General features: G+C 35.9%; 1 protein-coding gene and 1 pseudogene across 1 annotated transcript; both read right to left on the bottom strand.

The window, feature by feature from the left end:
- Nucleotides 1-1,595: 1,595 nt before the first annotated feature.
- Nucleotides 1,596-7,830, bottom strand: LOC133863173 (jacalin-related lectin 19-like; annotated as a pseudogene).
- Nucleotides 7,831-18,898: 11,068 nt separating this feature from the next.
- Nucleotides 18,899-21,139, bottom strand: LOC133863172 (protein LEAD-SENSITIVE 1-like). The gene is made up of 4 exons (XM_062299149.1): nucleotides 20,828-21,139; nucleotides 19,623-20,003; nucleotides 19,052-19,348; nucleotides 18,899-18,909 (listed from the first exon to the last, which is right to left on the bottom strand). The coding sequence occupies exons 1-4, from the start codon at nucleotides 20,919-20,921 to the stop codon at nucleotides 18,899-18,901; spliced, it is 783 nt and encodes a 260-aa protein (XP_062155133.1). The 5' UTR covers nucleotides 20,922-21,139.
- Nucleotides 21,140-22,209: the final 1,070 nt, after the last annotated feature.

Genomic DNA, 22,209 nt, shown 5'->3' with positions numbered 1-22,209 from the left:
AACCATTTTTTCATATTTTTTCTTCTCATTCCTCAAATCACTGGACCTTTGCCAAAGGTTGCCAAAATTCGCTAGCTGTTTTTTGTGGTCGCTCATTTTATATACAAGTCAAACGCTAAAAAATAATTTCAAGAGGAAAATAATTTTTTTCTGAAAAATAATTTCTTTAAAAATATTCTCCAATGGAAAACATATTCCTTAATACATGGGAGATATTAACTGTGTAATGCCCCATATTTTAATTCTAGATTTAAGAGGTTTTAACTTGATTTTAAGACTAAGTTGATATATTGTCTAAATATATATATATATATATATATATATATATATATATATATATATATATTAAGTTGATATATATACACACACACAACAATAACTTTCAAGGAATTAAATAGATTATATGAATATTGATATAAATAAATTAAGGTTGGGGTGCAAACAAAATTAATAAAAGTTGTGTAGAGTGAAATCTAATTTTAGAACTTAAACTTGTGAGGCAAGTTTATAATTAAGATAAGTTTTTGGTCAAAATCAGAATTAAGAAAAAGAGCATAAAAAAAATCTTAGAACCCCCACCATTTGATAAAAAATGCATATGGTAAAAATTTGAAGTCAATTGGAGAACATTTAGGTCTCCAATTTGATTAGAAAAATTAAATAGACTTGAAACTTCGGTCAAACGAATTTCAAATGAGTCAAACAGTTATCTGTCTAACTTCAAAATTTGAAGTCAATTAGAATACGCTTGAGTATTGAAAAATGGCTCTAGTGGACTACATCTTATTTGGACGGAAATGCCAAGTGGTAGTCCAACACGTAGCTACCACATCACGCATGAGATGGACGGTTGAGATGAGGCCTGAATTAGCTTACTTTGTCCTTTAGTAAGATCAACACTTATCTTGCAAATTTGGTCCAAATTCAAATTCAAATTCAAAATTCAAATCCAAATACACTCTTTCCCCACTTAGAGAGAGAAGTGGTCCCAAGTTCTTTGATAAGTTTCTAAAATGTCTCTTGAATATTCTCTTTTATCAAAAGCTTTGAGTCACTTTCTACCCTTTTGAGTTCAAACTCACAAATGAATATAAAAGTGAGTTTTTGAGACAACATTATATTATCCATTTGGCATTTACCTTTGTTATTAAATTCAATCATTTATCATTGTTATATTGTTTAAAAGGCCCAAAATAGCTTAAGTTTTAAATAAGTGCTTTTCATACTTGTCTTTGCATTTGATTAACGTTTGAAAGTTTTGTCTCAATACTTTAATCTTCAGATCTACAGTCTACACCTGTGTCTTCTTCAACAACTGAAATAGGCCTAAGATTCTCTGAATTCAGTAGCCAATGGCGCTTGCATTTACCAAAGGTGGAGTTTTTCTTGTCGAATTGGCTCAAATACCGAAATGGGTCAACTTTTTTATTTATTTAATGTTTATCATTTAAATTATATTATAACAATTATATCCATTCATTTTAATACAAATAAAAGTAGTTGATATAATAAAATAAAACACATTAACTGGCTATTGTAAATTTGTACAATATAGATAGATAGAATTACATTAACTAGCATTGCCGACACTTTAATTAGGTGGAAACTTTATTTTCACCGTCCATGGAGGCGGGAGGTTTTGAAACAGTGCTGATGAGCTTATGAAGACCCTTTTGAAATCTTTGGCAGAGTTTTGTTGTTTGGACACCGGATAAACGGAATCCGATTGCATCCAGGTTCCTACCACTTTGTCCCGTTGAGGCCCACGATTATTTCCCCGTCCATTGAAAATGTGAACGGCGTCCCTCATTCGACTCCGTATGGCCCAAATGTTATTCTGTTGCTTTTGAGTGTAAGTGATCGGATCACCGTGCCATGCCCAAATCAACGATAGTGGCCGCTCACACTCATTAGGAACTCCTCTGGGCATTGCAGCTTAATCTCAACCGTTTCACTGTCTCAAGTTCCTCCATGCTTTTCTGCTGTGACGGGCTTCCCGTTCTTTTCATAGACTACACAGACTCACGATTGAGTCGATGCAAGCGCCATAAACAAGTGTGATTTCTCTCACCCCATCGTAGGCCCCATCGTCCCAGCTGGTCCCACCATTTCCACCCCATGGTCCCTGCAATATTATGCTCTTCTTTTTCTCACTTCCACGATCCTTTCCAATTTCCTAAAAAATATTCTTGTATGGAATGTCAATTTTATATACCCTAAATTTTTTAATTACATATAAATATAAAAATAAAATGAAAGATCAATGTCTGCTCCATCTTATTATGGGAGTAGAATTGCAGAAGTGACATTATCTTCTTGTTCTTCTTGTTCTTCTTCTTCTTCTTTTTTTTAATCCTCATGGAATTTAATCTTTTATTGTCATAAAAATATGAGATTGGGGTCATTGCCATTGTGAGCAAAAATATGATGAATTTCTTGTATAATTATGCTCATGTAACTTCACAAACTAACCTTACATATAACAAGATGAAGAGTGATTTAGATTACATTAAAAAAAAAAAAAAAAAAAAAAACCCTTCAGGAAAGAAAAAAAAAAAGATAAAAGTAAAAGAAGGTCCCAAAAACTAAAAAGAAAACATTCTTGGTTGCTTTGGCCAAGGGACTTCGGATGAGGATGTTTTCAAACAAGAGGCAGAGGAGGAGTCTTTATTTAAGAGTGAATGAAACTTATGTAAATCAATATTCATTAAAAAAGAAGAAGGAAAAAAAAAAAAAAAAATAGTCCCAGGACCCAGATAATAAGAAATTATTGAAAAATAAAAAAGATTTCTTACCATGTAAATTGATATGAGTGGGAAGAGGAGATGCTGGTCGTAGAGCTTAAGAGAAGGTATGGGGGAGAGTTGTGAAATGTGGTGGAAAAGTGAGATGCTATAAATATATAGAGGAGTGGGAGATCTCTAATCTCTTGCGGTATCGATCTGTTTCTATTTCCAGCACTATCTGAAGACTAGCTAGGAATTATGCTTTTGCTTTAAGCATATATAGATAAATCTTTTTGGTTCCAAGTTGATAATGCCAAAAACAAGTCCCTAATTCCACAATTTTCATCATTTTGGTGTTGAAACTTAGCGTTGGGTTGTGCAGTGGATGTTAGAACATAAATGGAGATCTGAGTTGAAGTGTAGCTAGATCAGAAATTTGATGTGACCCCACTTGGGACAAGAAAATAACAAGAAGGATAAAGGATACAGATCATTAGGGAAAAAGCTTTCTATAAGCAGACAGCAGCGGGATTTTCTTGTTTGTCCTTCCTCTGTGGAGCATAGGATAGTGCTCAAACTTCGGAAATGGGCATAAGATACCTAGCACCAAAACTTAAAATTTTAACCAAATAATAATAAAAAAAAGGGCTAAATATGTTTAAGCCTCCTATGGTTTAACACCCTTTTTTTTTTTTTTTTTTTTTTTTTTTTGCTTTTTGTTGTTCATTTCATATTGTAGATGGTACCTCGTTTATGATTAAAGACAGAAATGGTACTTTCGTTCAAAAATTAACAGAAGTCTACGTCAACCCCTCTCAGAAGTTGTCATGTGTCCTATGCATTAAGCAAAATTAAAAATAATAAAACATTTTTTTTTTTTTTAAAAAAAAAAAAACACTAAACAATAGAGACAAAAAATGAAAAAAAAAAAAAAAAGGCTATTGAAAAGCTCATATGCGATTCTTTTTAAAATCCATTGACTGTTGGAAAATTGTTGAAACTGGTTGGACTAAACCAGAGATTGCAACTCCCGAAACAGTCCCTAAGAAAAATGCACGACTTTTCAATGATAAAGCCTTTCATACTCTATGTTAAGCATTTTCACCATCTGAATTCGCAAGAATCTCAAATAGTGAATCTGCTAAAGAAGCATGAGAAATCTTAGAAACAACATATGAAGGCATAAAGATGATGGAGGATGAGACATTCAGAGAATTTTAATCCAAAATGAGCGACTTAAGAAACTCAATGGTGAGTCTTGGGAAAACCGTCTCGGATGTAAAACTTATCTGTAAAATTCTAAGATCTTTGCCTAATCGTTTCATAATTAAGGTAACTACAATTGAAGAAAGCAAAGACTTGGAAGAAATGAAAATTGAAGAGTTGGTGGGATCTCTTCAAAATTAAGAGCTATCCTTGCCCCCGATCAAAAAGGTGAAGACCATTGCCCAGAAAGCTTCCAAGAAGAAGGTTGAAGTCTCATCTAGAGACTGCACTGAGGATGAAGAGAAAGCTGTAGCTATGTTGGCCAAAAATTTCGGAAGATTAATGAGGAATGATCGGTTCAAGAAGAAGTTTTCCGAAAAACTGAAGAAGGCCCCCAGAGAATCTGAACCTGAGGAAGCTGAGAAGAAAGATCCCAGAGGCCCAAGATGTTTTGAATGCTTAGGGTTTGGGTATATACAGGCTGACTGTGGGAACCTCAAGCAAGGAAAAGGGAAGGCTTACAATGTGACTCTCAGTGATGAGTCCGAAAAAGAAAAAACTCTTGACTAAGAGAAATTTCTAGCCTTTGTGGCTCCACATGTGGAAGAGGAGAATTCTTATTACTCAGATCACAGTGATGAAGATGGGGAGAACTCAAGGAGGCTTATAAAACCCTCTATGTAAAGTTCGAGAAGTTGAGGGAAGCTTGCAAGCAGCACATTCATGAGTTGAATTGTTTACAGACAGAAAAAAGCTAACTGCTCAAGATACAAGGACTAGAAGAGAAGCTACTGGAGACACAACTATAGTTGGAGAGGGTCACTGATGAAAAGTTGACTCATATGCTGTCAATCCAAAAGAGCCCAATAGACAAGATTGGACTCGGGTATGTAGCTCCTCCCTTTCATATTCCCTCTACTTTTAGGACTGTCTTTGTTAAGCCCTGTGACAACCCTTTTATTTTTTTATTTTTTTTTATATGAAACACAAACGAGTCATCACAATGGCACAACTATGTGTCGCTCAGCCAACATAGGCACATGCCCCATAACAGGTACCTGATATACAGAGTTACATCTACAGCGGAATAAGTCATGATACCATTGCACATAGCGGAAAAGCATAACTTTAACTATAAATAAACCTGTTATCTATACAAACGTGAGCCATAACACAAGTTTATCTGTTTAAGGTTTAACTACACATAACTATTACAAAAGAATGGTTTATACAAAATAATATGTGACACATGCGCCACAAGCCATGTACAAAAGTACCCAAAAATAAGGACACCCTAGTCCTATCCCACTACGATTGTCGCTACAGGCTTCAATCGTAGTAACCCAAATAGTGTGCTACCGGATCATCGTCCGCCTCAAGAGTACCTGCAATCACAGGAATATCATCTACACGGTTGTGGTGGTATCCACATCCGCATAGGTGAAATGATGAGTTTGTCGCCTTAGTATAAAACATACTAAGACCTCAGTGGTATAGAACCAATCTTTCTTTTATTTTTAATCACGCGAGCACTATATTAGCCACAATTTACCAATAGCTAATGTAGTAACCACCGACTATTCAGAAAACATTTAAAACATACTATATAGCTATGAAAATATGTAGAAGTTCCAGTCATCCCTCCTTGGAAGTTTCTACATATAATCCCCTCTATAATAATACTTTTCATCGGTCGCTCAGACATATGTGCACACGATCACTCCATCACAGATATCACGTATACATGTAAGTCTTAAGCAAGGAACATGGCATCTTACTCTTTCATACTAGGATAACATCTTTCAACAAAACACTCGCAACACCATCTTTGATCGTATTTCAGTTTCGTGCCTTGAACGTTAGTAGATCATGAGAGCACTAGAGTTAAACTCAATTATGCTAACACGTCTTTCCTGAAGAATAAGAACAGTCAACTTTCCTACTCATAGACATGCCATTACTCGCACCTGGATAGTCATGTATCCATGTATTTTCAAGTTCAATGTATGACATCTTAACACATGCGACTATCTGATAGAAATATACATAAACTCTTTTCCATTAAAATTCTTATGCATACTAATACGTCTAGTAAAAGCTACTTATAACATAAAAATATCACTCATAAAACAATGCTATACGTGATACGCATGAACTGGGGCTAATAATGCTGTTGATACTGTTATGCTGCTGATACTGATATACTGATAGTGCTGTTACTGCTGGGGTATGTATGCTCTATACTACATGCTCTATGCTCTGTGCTTGACCAATATATGTTTCACTACTGTATCATGATATAAAATTATGCAATTGCTAAATCATGTTCTCTTAAAACTAAACAAATCCAACATTTTTTTAAATACTTTGAAATCATTCAAATCATAGTTTCTTCATAAAATCTAAACAGTTTCAACATGACAATGTCTTAAACTCAAACTTAGTTTCATAAAACATAAACAGTTTCAACATGACATGTTCTTAACAATTTGCATAATTTAAATCCCAACCACAGAACATACTCAAACACTTTAAATCAACTAACACCTTTCACTCATGCATCAATTCTTAAACATCATTGATATAATTTGAACATAATCGAAACTAATCAAATTTCTCAAAACATATAATTCATCATATGGTTGGTTCAGTTTCATAAACAATATATATATTTTTATCAATCTATTACATATAAAAATATATATTTTTCTCAGTGAGTAGAATACCCACCTCAAGTCGCTTGTACTCCCAAATATCCAAATGACTCTAAGCGCAACCATAAAATGCCGCTAAAATACAATACATTGCATTAATTAGCATTCTAACTAATAATCACATTAGGTAGCTTTTGAATCGCTCAAAAGCCACATTGCTAATTTACCCATATAACTCTAAAATTCCTAAACATTTATCTAAAATTTCTATTCACTTTATTAAACCCAATATTGCTAACCCATAAGCATTGCTCAGGGTTAATCACAATAAAATAGTATTTTAACACATACTCAAAAACTAACGTCTATGGAAAACTCACCAAAAATTCACCAAGCAAAGACCAAATGCTCGGGATGCTCTTGACAACTTCAAACCACACCAAACCTAGAGAAAATACCAAGTTAAACTCATTTCTACAAGATTTATTAAAAACCTCCGAAAATTGCGAGTTTAACTATTTACCTCTAAACGTTCGGTCAAAACGTAGATCAGACTTTGAGGATTATGTTATCGAAGTCGGATCTAAGATTGGATGGCTGGATTTCAAGATATCACGGTTTTTAGATGGAAAAACCCAGTGAAATTGAGAGGGAAACGGAGCTATCGAGAAGAAAAAAGGCGTTCTGCCTTCTTTAATTCGGACCCTGTCCAGACGGGCATCACAAACCGTCTGGACGTGTGTCATTTAGGCAGACCATGTGGACGGGTACTAACCACCGTCCTGACGCGGGCCGTTTAAGAAGACGTGCACCACATAGCAGGCCATTCGGACAGACACCGACTACCGTCCGGTCGTGCGTCGTTTAAGAAGGTCGTGCGCTGCTTGTTGCGAACCGTCCTGACGCTTTAAAGTAGGCGTCCGGACGCGCCGAATTTAATTCTTTATTTTTCTCATTTACTCGATTTCTAATTAATTTTCTCTTAATTCCTTTTACATAGCTTATTTCTTTGGCCCATAAAATATTCTCTGAGCGTCCCATTGTATTTTCTAGTCGCCTAATCAATTTTAGTTGTTTATCCCATTATATTTTATTCTCAAAATAGCAAATAATACTTAGGACATCACAAGCCCACAGTCCTCGAGCCTCCACCCACAGTCGTGTATAAAGGGAAGGACAAAATCAATGGAGATGTTCCGGTCACTCAAAAGCTCCCTACCATCAGAAGATCTCCTATATGCCATCATTGCAGATTAAGTGGGCATGTCTGACCCTAGTGCGGATAGGCTTGGCAATTTTTGACACGACCTGCGAACTCGGCATGAACACGACACGAAAAAACAAGGTTTGGGTTTGGAATTATAGGGTTCGGGTCATAATCGGGTTGACCCGATTATGACCCGTTTATAATCGTGTTTGGCGGGTCAACTCGCGGGTTAACCCGCAAACAAGATTATAACACAGTAAAAAAAAAAAAATTGAATTTAGTGATGCGGGTCGTCGGGTCGAGGAGGAGTTATGCTGCGCCTAAATCCGAGTTATGCTAAAGTCCTTAGGTCTTCTCTGCCGAAGATGGAAGAGCAGAGGAGCTTTTTGGTCCTTCCAAATTTCCAATTGCCAGTTAGCCAAGGTTCCAAGTTGGCTCTCTTCTCTTGTGTTAGCAGGAACATCGAAGACCAATTTGAAGACGATGTCGACCTCCTCTGCCACAGAGAAAGTCTTTTAGGCCCAGGCGACTCTTCCAGCAAAGGGTCTTTGTGCTCAGGCAAAAGTTATGGCCAAGACCACAATGGCGAAGACATATCCGGCGTTTCTCTCTGCTACGTTGAGAAGGGCGTCTGACTCAGGCTTAGGGGGAAGGGCGGCTGTCTCTAGCACCCCCTCGTTGTCCTCCGATACACACAAGTCCTATTTTCAAGCCTGTGTCTGAAACTCTGAAATCTAAATCTTGGATTCTTGATGGTAGCAGCGAGTCAGTGACGATTCGACGAAGACGGAAGACCTAGCAGCTGAATCAGTGAATCGTGTTATTCGGATCGAGTTCGTGTTACCCAGTTTACAATCGGGTTGTGTTCGGGTTATAGGTTCCAACCGGATTAATAATCGGGTTGGGTTCGTGTTAGACCTGATTATGTAATCGGGTCAGTCGGGTCGACATGAACCCAACTTGCCGACCCGAATTGCCAAGCCTACCCTTCTCAAAGCTCAGAGAGCAAAGGTTAAGAAAGAAGTGCCTAGACAAGCAAATTTTAGCACAAGACCTCTGGCCCAATATTAGACTCCATGGCATCAGGCTCCCCATCAGGCTCCATGGAATCAAGCTCCAAGGCATCAGGCTCCACAATATCAAGCCCTATGGCATCAAGCTCAAGGCATCATGCCACACAGCGCCAGGCTCCCCAGCATCAGTGGCCTCAGCAAAGATTTGTTCTTGCCAATCAAAGTGGCAGATCCAAGACTAACAAATTCAGGCACTTTAAAAAGCTGCAGAAGGTGGAGGATGATCAATACTGCAATGAGCTACTTATTTGGATGTAGAGCATGATACAATGGATGGATCATCAGATGAAATCTTGTCAACAACCACCTACAGGAAGGCAGGCATGGGTCAAGAAGAAGGAAGACATTCACTCCTTGAGGGGGAATGGACTCACCTAGTTGGTGAAGGTATTTATGCCTATGATTTGGTTCCTAATCCTAGAGTATCAGGTTTGTTTGCATTGCATAATATTCTATTATTATATTTTGTGTTGGCTTTACAATTAGGAACCATTATTATTTGCTTCTTATTTCTCTTGAGAGAATTTTGCAGATACTATTTGGGGAAGACAGAAATAACATGTTGGGCGACTATTTTTCTGTATTGGCAATTTTGTTCCTTCACAGGTGAAAAAATGAAAATTGATTTCTAAAAATAAAAGACAAGTGTGTGCTTGAAATGTTAACAAAAATAACAATGCGGAAAATAAACAACACAAGAATTTTTGTTAACGAAGTGGAAACTCAAGATGAGAAAAACCACTCTAGGGCAGCCAAACCTAGGATATCTACTATTCAGAAGACAAAGCAGTAACACTCACATACCCCAGATGCAGTGGTCGTACCTTGCTCTCTAACGTGTAACTCAACACGAATGCTTCTCAACCAGTCTCCAACCTGAAGGAGTCTTCAATGGAATTCTTTACCTTAGGGCCGACCCCTAAGATAGACTTCAGTTTATAGCACAGCAACAACACACTTGTAATGACTTAAAAGAGAACAAATCACCTTAATATCCTCACAATATAACTCTCTAAGCTCTAGTGGAATTCAATACTGAATTCTTGCAGTTCTCAAGCCCAAGGACCTCTATTTATAGGATGAGGGTTCAAATGGGCGACTGCTGAGATATATACGGACGCCGTCTAGACGGACAACTGTGCGACCAGAATTTCTAAGATTTTCGCTGAAAATCTTTCCTGTTTGAGGGCCACGTTCGGACGGTGAGGCATTGTCGTCCGGACGGTTGCATGTCTGCTGCAAGTAATTTTCATATAAGGTTTCGCGCGTCCGGACCAAGGGGGATGGCTGTCTGGATGGTTAATCTTCAACATGCAATTTCCATACCGGTCGAGCGCGCGTCCGGACCAAGGTACGCAGGCGTCCGAACGGTTGAATTCGAATACACAATTTCCATATTTGCTTGACGTGCGTCCGGACCATGCTAACAGATGTCCGGATGCTTGTATTTGAATTGCGATTATTGCCTTATGGATGAGCGCATCCAGATGGGAATCCACATCATCCGAACGGTTGTATCAATCTTTCCTTATTTTGAACTTGGAAAGAATCTAAAGCTGATCAATCATTAAGAGGCATTCGGACGGGCTGCTGAGTCGTCCGGACGAATGCAAGTTGGAATAGAAGCTTCTTGACACAGTGAAGGGTTTAGATGGAATTCCATGTTGTCTAAATGATGCTTGGTCTGTCAGGCATCCGAACGGTATGACACGTCGTCCGGACGGATGGAACAGTGGACAGATGATTGTCCGGATGAGATGACACGTCGCCCGGACGGCTGACAGGGAACTGAAAACTTCTGACTTATAAATAGTGCAGAATCGTCTGAAACACTTCTGAATAGTGGAATCTCTGTGAAAAAGCATCTTTACATACAAGTGATTTTGTCCAAACAGAATGAAGCCAATTATAACCTAACAACAGGTTTGATCTTGTTTTGCAAGCTAGTCCTATGATGTTGTTTCCATATAGCATGTCTTTATTGTTTATTGTTTAAAAAAAAGAAAAATTGGGGGAGAAAATGTAGAGAATTTTATTTGTTCATAGCATGTCAGATATTGCTTGTATTTTTGCTTGATATCTTAATTCATTGTACATTAATTGACTATGCTTAGATATGATTGAGAGTTTATGTCATTATATCTGCCAAGTTTTTCCTGTGCATGTAAAAGTTGGATAGTTACTTTCCTCATGCGATGAAAATGTGCACTGTCTAAGGCTCTCCTAAGGTACATTTTTTTCCTCTCTAACTTCTTGCATCTAGAAATTCTAGTGAGAGAGATGTTTTTAATAAGATGGTCAAATTGACCAATATGATAGTTGAACCTAGAGCCTAAAAATTCCAGCATTCTGTCTAGATTGCAGCATCAAAAAGAAGCAAGCAGTTATTATTCTGAATTACTTGTTATATGCTTATATTCACTGCTTTTGTGCTAAATTAGTTTTATATCTTGTCCTTTATAGTACAAGTAAAACAATTAGGTGCTGCATCTTAGGGGGAGTGTATTAGATAAGGGTGGCTAGGCCTTAGTAATTAATAAGGTTTGACTTTTGATTGATCTTTCTTTGATTTTCTCTCTTGTTTTAGAAATTCGGTTGCTTTTTGTCATATCAATGAATTTCATACCTTATTGAGAAAGTCTTCACCCACACACGCATTGCATGAGTTGAGTAATCTATTTGAAATTTCTGTCTACAGGATATTTTTGTGCTGATTGAACTCTAAAACTCTCTTTCATATCTCTGCATATTTTTGAGATGCTATCTGACTGCTGTACCAATTGATTATACATGCGTGTTCTAAAGCTGACATTAGGAAAAATAATTTTTCTACAAATTATCCCTCAGTTTCTATTTTTCAGTGTGAAGCGTTTGGATGGTCTCTCCTTGCATCCGGATGGGTGCAGCTCAGATAGAAGGACAGTCTCTCCTTGCGTTTGGGTGGGTGTGGCTCAGATGGGTGGATGGTCAGGTGACACGTCTGGACGCTTGTGGCCTGTTGCATGCTTATGTGGCAACGTGCGTTCGGACGAGTTAGTGATCCGTCCGGACAGGGACCCTATAGGTTATATGTCGCAGATCTAACCCTAGCCACCGCATCTCACCCTTTTTCTCTCTCATTTTTTTCTTGTCTTTTTGTGAGTTTTTCTCTGGAGTTGGTGCTTAATCTTGGCCTCTTTCGTCTTTTTGTGCTTATTTCTCTACATTCCAGGTTTTTTTTCAGTTCTCTTTATTCTTTTTAGTGTTTTGTTAAATTGTTAGAATATTGAATCTTTTGGGGAATATGATTGAGATTAAAATTGCACATTTGTGATATCTGCTGTGTTGGGATTATGTGTTTTGACATTTTTTTGGACTGTATTGGGTTATTTGCTGTTTGTAATTTTTGAAAAAAAATCCATTTTACTGCCGTTATAATGCCGGATTTTTTTTTTTTGGAACTAACAAGTATCTAATATTTTGGAGAATATTTTTTTGCATACCTTGTTAGTTTTTGCGAAATCATGTCTGCTGACAGTCCATAACGCAGAGTCCGATAGAGGGCAGAAGAAGATGTTGCAGCCCTTCAAGCCAAGATTATGAATAGGGCAGTCATTCCAGAGAGGAATTTAGTTCGTGCTGATATTATGGTTGTTTCCCTAGATGATATCCACGAGATTATCCAGACTTATCATTAGGGCTACCTCCACAACTGTACCTATGTTGTCCTCACCAGACTGGTTCGAGAATTTTATGCCGATCTAAAGGTGGTGCAAAATAATGACAATGGGATTGTTTTGCAGTCTGACATTGCAGGGCATATTGTTATGTTTGATCTTGAGACCATCAATAGGATTATTAATGTACTAGTGCTCCAGATCTTTGCCAGTCCCTTCAATGAGGTGGTGCTGCCTCTTCTCTGGATGAGCTTTGTGATTTCTTTCATGCTGTCCCTCAGGGTGAGGAGTGATCTTTGTCCATTAGGATCAGTGCTTTATCTCCAGCGCACCGCATGCTTGTCAAGATCATCCAGCACAATTTGTGGCCTATTGTTAGGTGGAGTGATCTAATACTGAAGAAGGTGTAGTTTGTGTATGCCATCTGTCTTCGCTTGCCTTTCTGTCATATTGCTGGTCTAATGAAGCTTTCCCTTTGGCCTTTGACTATGTAGAACCTACTAAGTAGTCATATTGCTGGTCTAATTTGCTTAGCTTCTTCGCCCACTCTTTTTCTCTCCTTTTCATTTTCTCTTATCAGGTTGGCAAGCTCAACATCCTCATCAACATTGCTTTCTCCATTTAATGTTTTTGTTCATTTCTCCATTAATTGCCTTCTCGCCCTTTGACTGGTCAATCAACACTAAATTCTTATTTATTAATTCTTTCCTTCTCTGTCTTTGAACAGTGTCTGTGAGAATTTCCTTAACACACAGATATCCCTAATGCCAAATCCTTCAGATAGAAAATGGAGTATAACTGTGTACAAAGAAACAAGAACTGAGTTGCTTGAAACTCCAGGAGGTGGTACATTACGATCTGCTCCTCCATTTTTTAATAAAATATTCTGTAAGAATGTCCTAAACACTGAACCTGCAGGTAATTGAGGAGGAGTTAGAGGTGGTATGAATTGAATGACCAAGCTACAGAGGTCCCTATGCTTCTCCTCTATTGTCGGTACCTTAACAGATCAAGGTAGCACTCCCCATTAATATATGGGAAATGCTCTACTTCCCAAATTTTTATCCCCAAAAGTGGTTCCCAAATGATGTGTCATCATCTCATGAAATGATGACACATTTCTCAAAATAATAAATCACATGAGATTGTGACACATCATTTGGGAACCAAATTTTGGAAAAAAAATTTGGGATGTGTAGCACTCCCCTATTAAGTCGTAACAAACAGTGACGCGTTAAAGAAAAAAAAGAAAAGAAAAGAAAAAGGAACGACATACTGGGCAGGCTTCAAACGCATCGTTTGGACCTTTGGTCAACTAACAACAAAGTTTATTTAAACGACTCGTTTTGGAGAATACTAAAAGACATTGTGTCATCTTCTTCTACCTTCATCCAACCCCCTGCCTGCAATTTCACAAATCCGTGGTTTGAAACTTTAATATGGACAACAATGGTGCTGCAATTTGCAGGGTAATTTTACCAAAGAACAGAGACAGTACTTCTAAGCCTCCTTTCCAAACAATCCCACGTAACACAACATTCTGTCTAATTACAGCCAAAGTAATAATGTTGATGGATGAACATTGACATGATCAAAAGAACAAAAGAGTAAAACAAATGCCATACAAAATTCTAGTCTTGATCTGGATCTTGAACAAATGCCCGTGACGGTGAGGGGCAGGCTGCTCGTGAGTAACTATGGCCCACAGGTGATATTGGGTTCTTCACTCCTCCGCGTAGAATAGCTCGAGTGGAAGCCAGTATAACAGGTCCTTGAGAACTTGCCTAAAGGTCTCTCTTTTCGTTCCTCTGTTTTGTTCATAGAGGCTATTATTGCTATAAATTAACTTCAATTGTACGGATTGATCAAGATTGAGGCTCTTTGAGAACCGTGGTACCTCGTCGTTTGTTTCGTCCCTCGGTTTTCCAATTCGCTTTCTTTTTGTTTCTTTAGGTTGCTATGAAGTGTCGGAATTTGTCGCATGAGATAGTGAAGGAAGAGGTGGAAGGCGCAGTAGAGGTTGTGGAATGGAAGGCCACGATGGAGGGGAGCTTTGAGCGGATGGACAGAAGGTGAACATGGTTGATCGAGTTGACTAGGTTGGGAGGTGAGAATGAGTTCAAGTTGGGTCTTTGAAACTGAGGGTAAAAGAGGAAGAAAAATAATTAAAACAACACGTGATGTGCGCATGAGGCGTTGACCGTTTGAGTTAACGGGTCTGACTGACTGAAAGGGGGAAAATGAGCAAAAATGATAGTTAAATGCTCTCTTATGGTTGAAGTGGTTGTTCATGGGACATGTTAACAGATGGTGGTAGTTCATAAGGCAAAAGGTAATTTTTCCTTATATTTTTCATTAAATCAATTAATCCTTTAAAAAAATCCGTAATATTGACTTTTGCTTTCTTAATGAAACTTTCCAAAAAATAATTAAAGTCAATAATAATGTCACCTTAATTCTCTATATCTATATCTTTGAGTAACTGATTTTATATATTATTCTCATACTTGTGAAAAACTCTTTTCACCATGTACATAAGTATTTTAATAACTCTTACCAAAAAATGTCTTGGCCAGAAATTGAGAATAATTCTATCTCAAAAAGAAACTTTTTATTTCAAAAAAATGACTTGGATTCCTTCTTGAGAAATGTGTTCCCTTAATGATACATGTGATCACCCAATGTACCGAGAATTTTAACCCTAGTAAATGTCTCACTCCTAATTGTATCAAAATGATCTACACTTGACATCTAATTCCACAATCCTCTAAGGATTTAGAATGAATATCATAAGAAGTCTTTTCTGAGTTAATTTATTCATATTGACAGTGTTTCATAAGAATGATAACTCATATAGTCACATGGTTCGTTCAGTGTATTACACATAAACATCAACCTGAAGTCTCTACTTCACTCTATCAAAATAGATTATCATGATTGATGCGTAATAATCTTCGCAAATGGAATGCCCAATTCCATGACCAATTGCGAACAATAGGGTTTTATACTACAAGGTTTATAGTTTAAGATCTTATGTTATAATCTCATTCCTCACACTATAGTCTATATTCAATGTAATTAAATGACCATTTATATGCACAATATAAATAATACAATAAGCATATAAAAGGATCATATGTCATATGCTAAACTAAGTAGATCAGTGAATAATAACTTTATTTATTACAAACTGAAATATCATTCAAAAATAAAATATCCCCAAAACACGATATATTAATTCAACATGGGCTGCATGAGCTCCCAATAATTTACCAAATGATACCTTTATTTTCATGCCTCCCATCTTCTTCATCACCTGCTTTGATATCACCTTTTTGGGATTTAGGGTATAATCCCCGATATGAAACCATCAGATAGCCATCAAGATCAACTTTAGGCAAAGAAACCAAATTTTAAGAAATAGAAGAAACGTAAAATGTCTAAAACAAATCTAGGTAACAACCTATATCTAGAAACAAACGAAAGTCCCGATGGCAACAACTAGAACTTTGATTCCATTGTCCATGAATATGAAATTTTTATTTGGGTTTATGGTTTGGATTGTAAGGAATCCCTGCATCGAATTAGAAACATGAACAATAAAACATGAGTCAATTTACCAAGTACTTTAAGGAACTTCAATAAGATTTTATTCGAAACATACGCAAGTTAAAAACTTACCCCTTTTTTCAAACCATGCCCTGCGTTTGTGGCAATTTTTCTTTATATGCCCAATCTTATTGCAGAAATAGCATGTGACATTGTTTTGTCTCCTCTCATGAATCTCAATTGCTTAAGGATGTTCATTAAATTCAGGTGGCTCTATGACATTGTTTTGTCTCTTCTCATGAACCTCAATTACTTGAGAATGCCTATTCACTTCAGGTGGCTCAATCTTTTTGACTCCTTGACTTATAGGGTGAACTGAATAATGTCCTTGTTCCTCAAGCCTTGTCTCTTCTTGAACTCCATACTGAGGAGGCAAGGAGCCCAAAATCAATTGTACGAGAAATGACTCATCCACATTCATCCCAAGAGCCCTTAATTTGGTAACTAAATTTGTCATTTTAAGGATATGCTCATGTATTTCACATGTACCATCAAATTTCATAGTGGTAAGTTCATCCATCAATGTTCCCGTAAGAGACTCGTCAATTGATTGGAAACGTTCTTCCATGCTTTTAAATAATTCTTTAGCATTGTCACATTTAGAAAGAGTTGATTTAATATCGTCTACCATGTTCATTTGCATAAACATAATGCTCAATCTATTTGATCGCTCCCAAAACTTGTATCTAGCCTTTTCTTTTGCATTGCTTGACTTTGTAATAGTAGGCGGTTTCTCAGTCCAGAGTGCCAAATTAAGATCCCAAAGACCAAGGTAAAACTGAACTTGTTCAGACCATTCTGAGAAATTCGTTTCATCAAGAATTGGAATTGACACTGTAATCAAATAAATGCTCCCTATATTAATTCTTTGAGTTATCAAACATAAAATAATAAGTTAATAAATAGTAAGTAGTACTACCACAATTCACATTTGGGCTGACATTATAATATACAGAAAAAAAAAAGAAAAAATTAATCATTATGGTGATTCCCTTTCACCTATTAAAATAATTAATGCATTCATAATTCGATAGGTCTGTTACTTTTGGGTATTCGGTTCTAACTTTCAATTAAAGATACACATTAATTATCGTATCTCAATTTATCAATAACTTGAAAGGTGGTGCATCTTTGGAACAATCCAAAATATTACGTTTGTGTACTAGTAGCAACTTCCCTTAGATGTTTTTTTAAAATTTAGGGAACCAAACTATTTTTTACTTCTCTATTAAAATAAACTTCATAATTGCTTCCTTTATCATTTCCATATATCATTTCCATATTTTTTCAAATAAATGATAGGGGAAAGAGAGAAAAAATAAAGCTATTTAAATATTCTTTCAAATAAATGTTAAAAGAAAGAGAAAATATTTTTATATTAAAATAATATTAATGGTAACAAATGTGCTACCCAAATTTAGGGTAGAACATTTGTTTTCTTTAGTGTTTCCTTGGTTTAGAATACTCGCAACAACTTTTCTATAGTCTATTTCCTTTCTTAAATGTGAGAAAAATCTTAAAAAAAAAAAAAAAAAAAAAAAAAAAAAAATCTACAAAAAGTCACATGCAACTTCTCAATTTTTTTTTTTTTAATATTTTTTTTGGGTAAAACTCACATACCCCCTCTCATAACTTTCAATTTAGACAATGTCACCACTCCCCCTTCCCCCCAAATTACCAAAAATTGTCAATATTCTCCAAATGACGAAAATACCCTAAATAAACAAAAATTCAAAAAAGAAAAACTCAAACTAAAAAAAAAATAAATTAAAAGAATAAATACATAAAAACCACGGGCGGCCAAATTTATAAATTAAAAGAAAATTTTAAAAAGTTTTCATTTTTTAAATTAATTTTTTTTCAAAGAAATTAAAACCTTTCGTCTTTTCAAAAAAAAATAATAATAAATAAAATTAAAACTTTCCCTTTTTTTTTTTAAAAAAAAAATTTTAATTTAATTTAATTTAATTAATTAATTAATTAATTTTTTTTATGAATTTGTAGGAGTATTTTTATTTAATTGAAAATTTTGTAAGGTCATTTTAATCTTTTTGCTGTCCTTGGGGGACTTGACAACTTTTTGGTAGTTTGGAGGTGGAGACATTGTCCAAATTGAAAGTTTGGGAGGACATTGTCGATTGGGTGGTAATTTGAGATCGAGGGGTATGTGGGCTTTTCTCTTTTTCTCTTATTTTTATTTTATTTTATTTTATTTTATTTTTTTATTTTTTCGTTTTTTTAATATAATTTTCAGAAAATATAAAAATTCCCCATAAACTAATAATCGATTTTAAAATAGCCCAATGAATTTCTAAATGTGCTAAAGTGACTAATCAAACTACCAAGGTATGCTAAAAAAGTCAATTTTTTCGATAATACTCTTATTCTCTTAAAAACTAATTTTTTTTTTTAAAAAAAAATAAAAACTATTTCTTGAACAAAAAGAAAGAAAAAAAAAAACCAAGGGGTGGAATAATTAAAAAAAAAAAAAAAACTTTTTTTTTTTCCTGAATAAATGCAAAATCAGTCCATGTAATTGGTTTAAATTACAAATCGTTCACCGCGGTATAAAAATAATTTAGAGGTCATCAAGGTAGGACAAAATAACAATTTAGTCATTGCAATCAAAATACTTGACAGATTTCATTAATGTCCATATCAGCACCAATAAAGTGATGACATGTATCACTTAGCTTCTCACATGCTAAGAGACACATATCACTTAATTAGACTGGTTTGTAACTAACTATTACAAACCAATTTGTAGCTAATTTCTCTCTGTAGGGTTACACAATTAATACTTAAGGAGCATATTGACAATTGGGTAATGGATGTGTACTTTTTTAAAAAATTAAATAATTAATATATACAACATTAAATAATTTATATTCACAATAAACTAACAAAAGAACATATATACCTGAATTCATTGCAACAAAGTCTCGCTTTGAAGCGTCAGTGTCATCAGCTACTTCCTTATGATGGCGGCCATCCAAACCCAGTTTCACAGCCAAGTCCTCCACTGCCACCTTCATCACATCATCTCGAACGCCAATATCAGCTTCATACCTGTCCAAAGAGTATTTCACTGCAGCCTTTATCACAGCCCGGCTAACAGGAGATGGCATCCATAAATTCGGACAAGAAGAAAAAATGGCCTCCAATGGGGCACCAAAGACAGAAGAGACTTGACCACTTGCTCCAACCCCCAGTTTGTTTGTTTGTTTGTTTGTTTTTTTTTGTGGCTACCCCGATCTTCTCCAAGAACAGTTTTTATTTTGTCTAATGCCAGAAGACCAATTTTACAATAAAGCGCAAAATCTTTACAGTTGTTTTGAAGCAAATCATTATTGCCAAATCCACAAATGGCCTCCAATAGGGCATCAAAGACAGAAGAGACGGAAGAGACTTGACCACTTGCTCCAAACCCCAGTTTGTTTACTTGTTTTTGGTGGCTACCCCAGTTTTTCCAATATCAGTTTTTATTTTGTCTAATGTCAAAAGACCAGTTTTGCAATAAAGTGCAGAATCTTCGCAGTTGTTTTGAATCAAATGATAATTGCCAAATCCACTTTCAAGAAGATACGATGCTCTTCGGATAACTTCTGCTGGTGGGTCAGACTTTGCAGTGGTGCATGTGCCACCCCGCACATGAGCAAAGAAAACTGATGGGGAAACTCCATATTTGTAACGATACAGAGATTCATTTCGAAGGAAACAATCCAGACAAGAACGGACTACACCACTTTTGGGTTTCCTAAATCCACAATCGGGATAGGAAGAACAGATCAAGCTTGAATTATAAAAGCTAGAATCAGAAGATATCCAACTGCTTGTAAAATGGACTACCGTGTTTTCCCCAACAAAGATACCTGCAAATTAAATATGGCTCATGATTAGGCATGACCCAATAACAAAAGGAGCCATTGAGATTATTGTCAACTGTTTGAAATTTCGTCGAGGTAAAGTTATATCCTTGACATAATACAATGTGACCTACATTGTCAACCACTACAGCTTTATGAGGCAGTGAAGGAGGAGCACAGAATACACAATGGGAAATTTGAAAGATGATATATATATATATATATATATATATATATATAAATTTTGTTTTAAACTCCTACATCTACTAGAGAGCAATAGACAGCTCACCGCCATATTAAGCCATGCAAAGCTGATCAATATTTCAATAGCATGTCGTCCAATGGTTCAACCCCAAATGCATAGATAGTGCAAATGCAACCACTCAATAATGAAGCACAAGCCAACTGAACTAGAATTTTACACTACAATTTGTTGGGGAGATAAACGTACGGTTAGAGAGTTTTACCAAGAATATATTAATATGCATATTTGGACACCACTCTAGCCCAAAAGCCTAGGCTAATGGCTTGAATCCACTTAAATACATATTTCTTTCACAGAAATATGTTAAAGGTCATTCTGATGAAGCTCTCCAAATGAGTGCCATGTTGCAAGAAATCACAATTCATGTGTACATTAAGATATTGACACAAACAAAACTCTGGGGGGAGAAAAAGAAACTCGGAGACCCCCACCCCCCCAAAAAATAAAATAAAAAAGAAATGCAAAGACAGACCCAGCATCATGAATCGGATAATTAAGGAACAATGTTGCAAACATGTTGATGATCGGCATTAAGAAAATCATAGAAACACACACACACACAAACCGTGGTGGGAGTAGATGAAGGCAGCTCTGTAAGTGTAGATGTGGTCTCCGGGCTTGATCTCTCTTCTCTCCACTCTGTTGATGAGCAGATCCATCTCCCCTTTTCTCTCTCGATCTCTCTCTGCTATGCTCTACTCTCGATAGAAATCCACAACATGTAAGCTAAAGGAGTAAATTTGTTGTTATTTTATTTTATTTTTTTCTCGGGCTTGACTGACTTTTTGGTTCAATGCTCTGTTGTTCAGGGACGATCCTACATGTTTTCTTTCCCTTTTCCTCTTAAATTATCTGTGGTTCCCTTACATGAAATTTTCTGGACCTCGGACCTTTAATTGCTTCGTGTCTAAGCTGCTGCAAATGTACCTTTATCTCACACCCTTTTTGCTTCTTTATTTCTTTAAGGATCTTTTTTGTACCTAATGCTTTATCTAATTGAGGAATAAGGAGCATCTTTTTTATTTTATTTTTTGGTTAGAAGCATCAATTTATTTTGAAAACATTATAAAAACATTTCTTTAGTTAGGCGCTGGACTTGTCCACGGGGAATTGGGAATGAATCAGAATTATAAACCCAACTTTTAGGAATATTTAAGTGGCCTCATAATTAATCCGAATTATAAACCCAACATGAACATGAAAACATAAGGAATATTTGTTTGGTCTGAATGTTTTTCTTCAGATCTTACAAACCAAGATTTTTGTTAAGTGTTTTACACTGCTTAAAGATGCCTCTCACGTTCAAGATGTTGAAAAAAGAACTCAAACAACAGTGTTTAATTTCAAGAACAAAACATACAAACATGTCCACAACCTAAATTTTATAAAGAGAAAATGATCATAAGAGAGAGGTTTTTTATGTCCTGGATGATGCACTAGGTAGCACACATTCTCATTAGTTATTTATAACCAATTACAACGAGACACAACTCTTGGTAATGGATAAGTTAAACATCCAAGTGATACAACTCTTAGTAATTAATACCTGGGTATATTATGGTTCACCTACGTGCTAACAGTTGGTGATAGAGATTGTTACAGTGCTATTTTAGTCAATGTATTGACTTTTACAATATATATATATATATATAATAAAAAGGTGAGAAAGGCTAGTAAGACTTGCTAGCTAGCCTTCTCTTTCTTTTGAAGTAATTTCGTGAAAAATTCTATAATACAGTGTTAGAGTCTAAGGTATAATCCTTTTGTATGCGATTCTTCTCATTTGTCTTCTTCTGTTTTCTCTTTCTATTTCCTTTTTCTTCTCTCCCCACTCTCTAAGTTATTAGTATTGACCCAAGACAAGAGTTATAAGAACTCAAAAAACAAGATCATAAGAGTTATAAGCACTCAAGAGACGAGTTATAAGATGATAAATTAAATTTATTA

Source organism: Alnus glutinosa, chromosome 3 (assembly GCF_958979055.1).
Source record: "Alnus glutinosa chromosome 3, dhAlnGlut1.1, whole genome shotgun sequence".
NCBI lineage: Eukaryota > Viridiplantae > Streptophyta > Magnoliopsida > Fagales > Betulaceae > Alnus > Alnus glutinosa.
Note: the sequence above shows the minus strand (reverse complement) of the source record. Positions and strands in the feature narration are given on the sequence as shown.

Excerpts from the sequence above, each read along its gene's own strand:
- LOC133863172 (XM_062299149.1), bottom strand. The coding sequence starts at position 20,921 with ATGGATCTGCTCATCAACAGAGTGGAGAGAAGAGAGATCAAGCCCGGA. Across the intron at positions 20,004-20,827 it reads CTTCATCTACTCCCACCACG|GTATCTTTGTTGGGGAAAAC; the intron begins GTTTGTGTGTGT and ends TTTAATTTGCAG. Across the intron at positions 19,349-19,622 it reads AACTGGTCTTTTGACATTAG|ACAAACTGGGGGTTGGAGCA; the intron begins ACAAAATAAAAA and ends ACAAACAAACAA.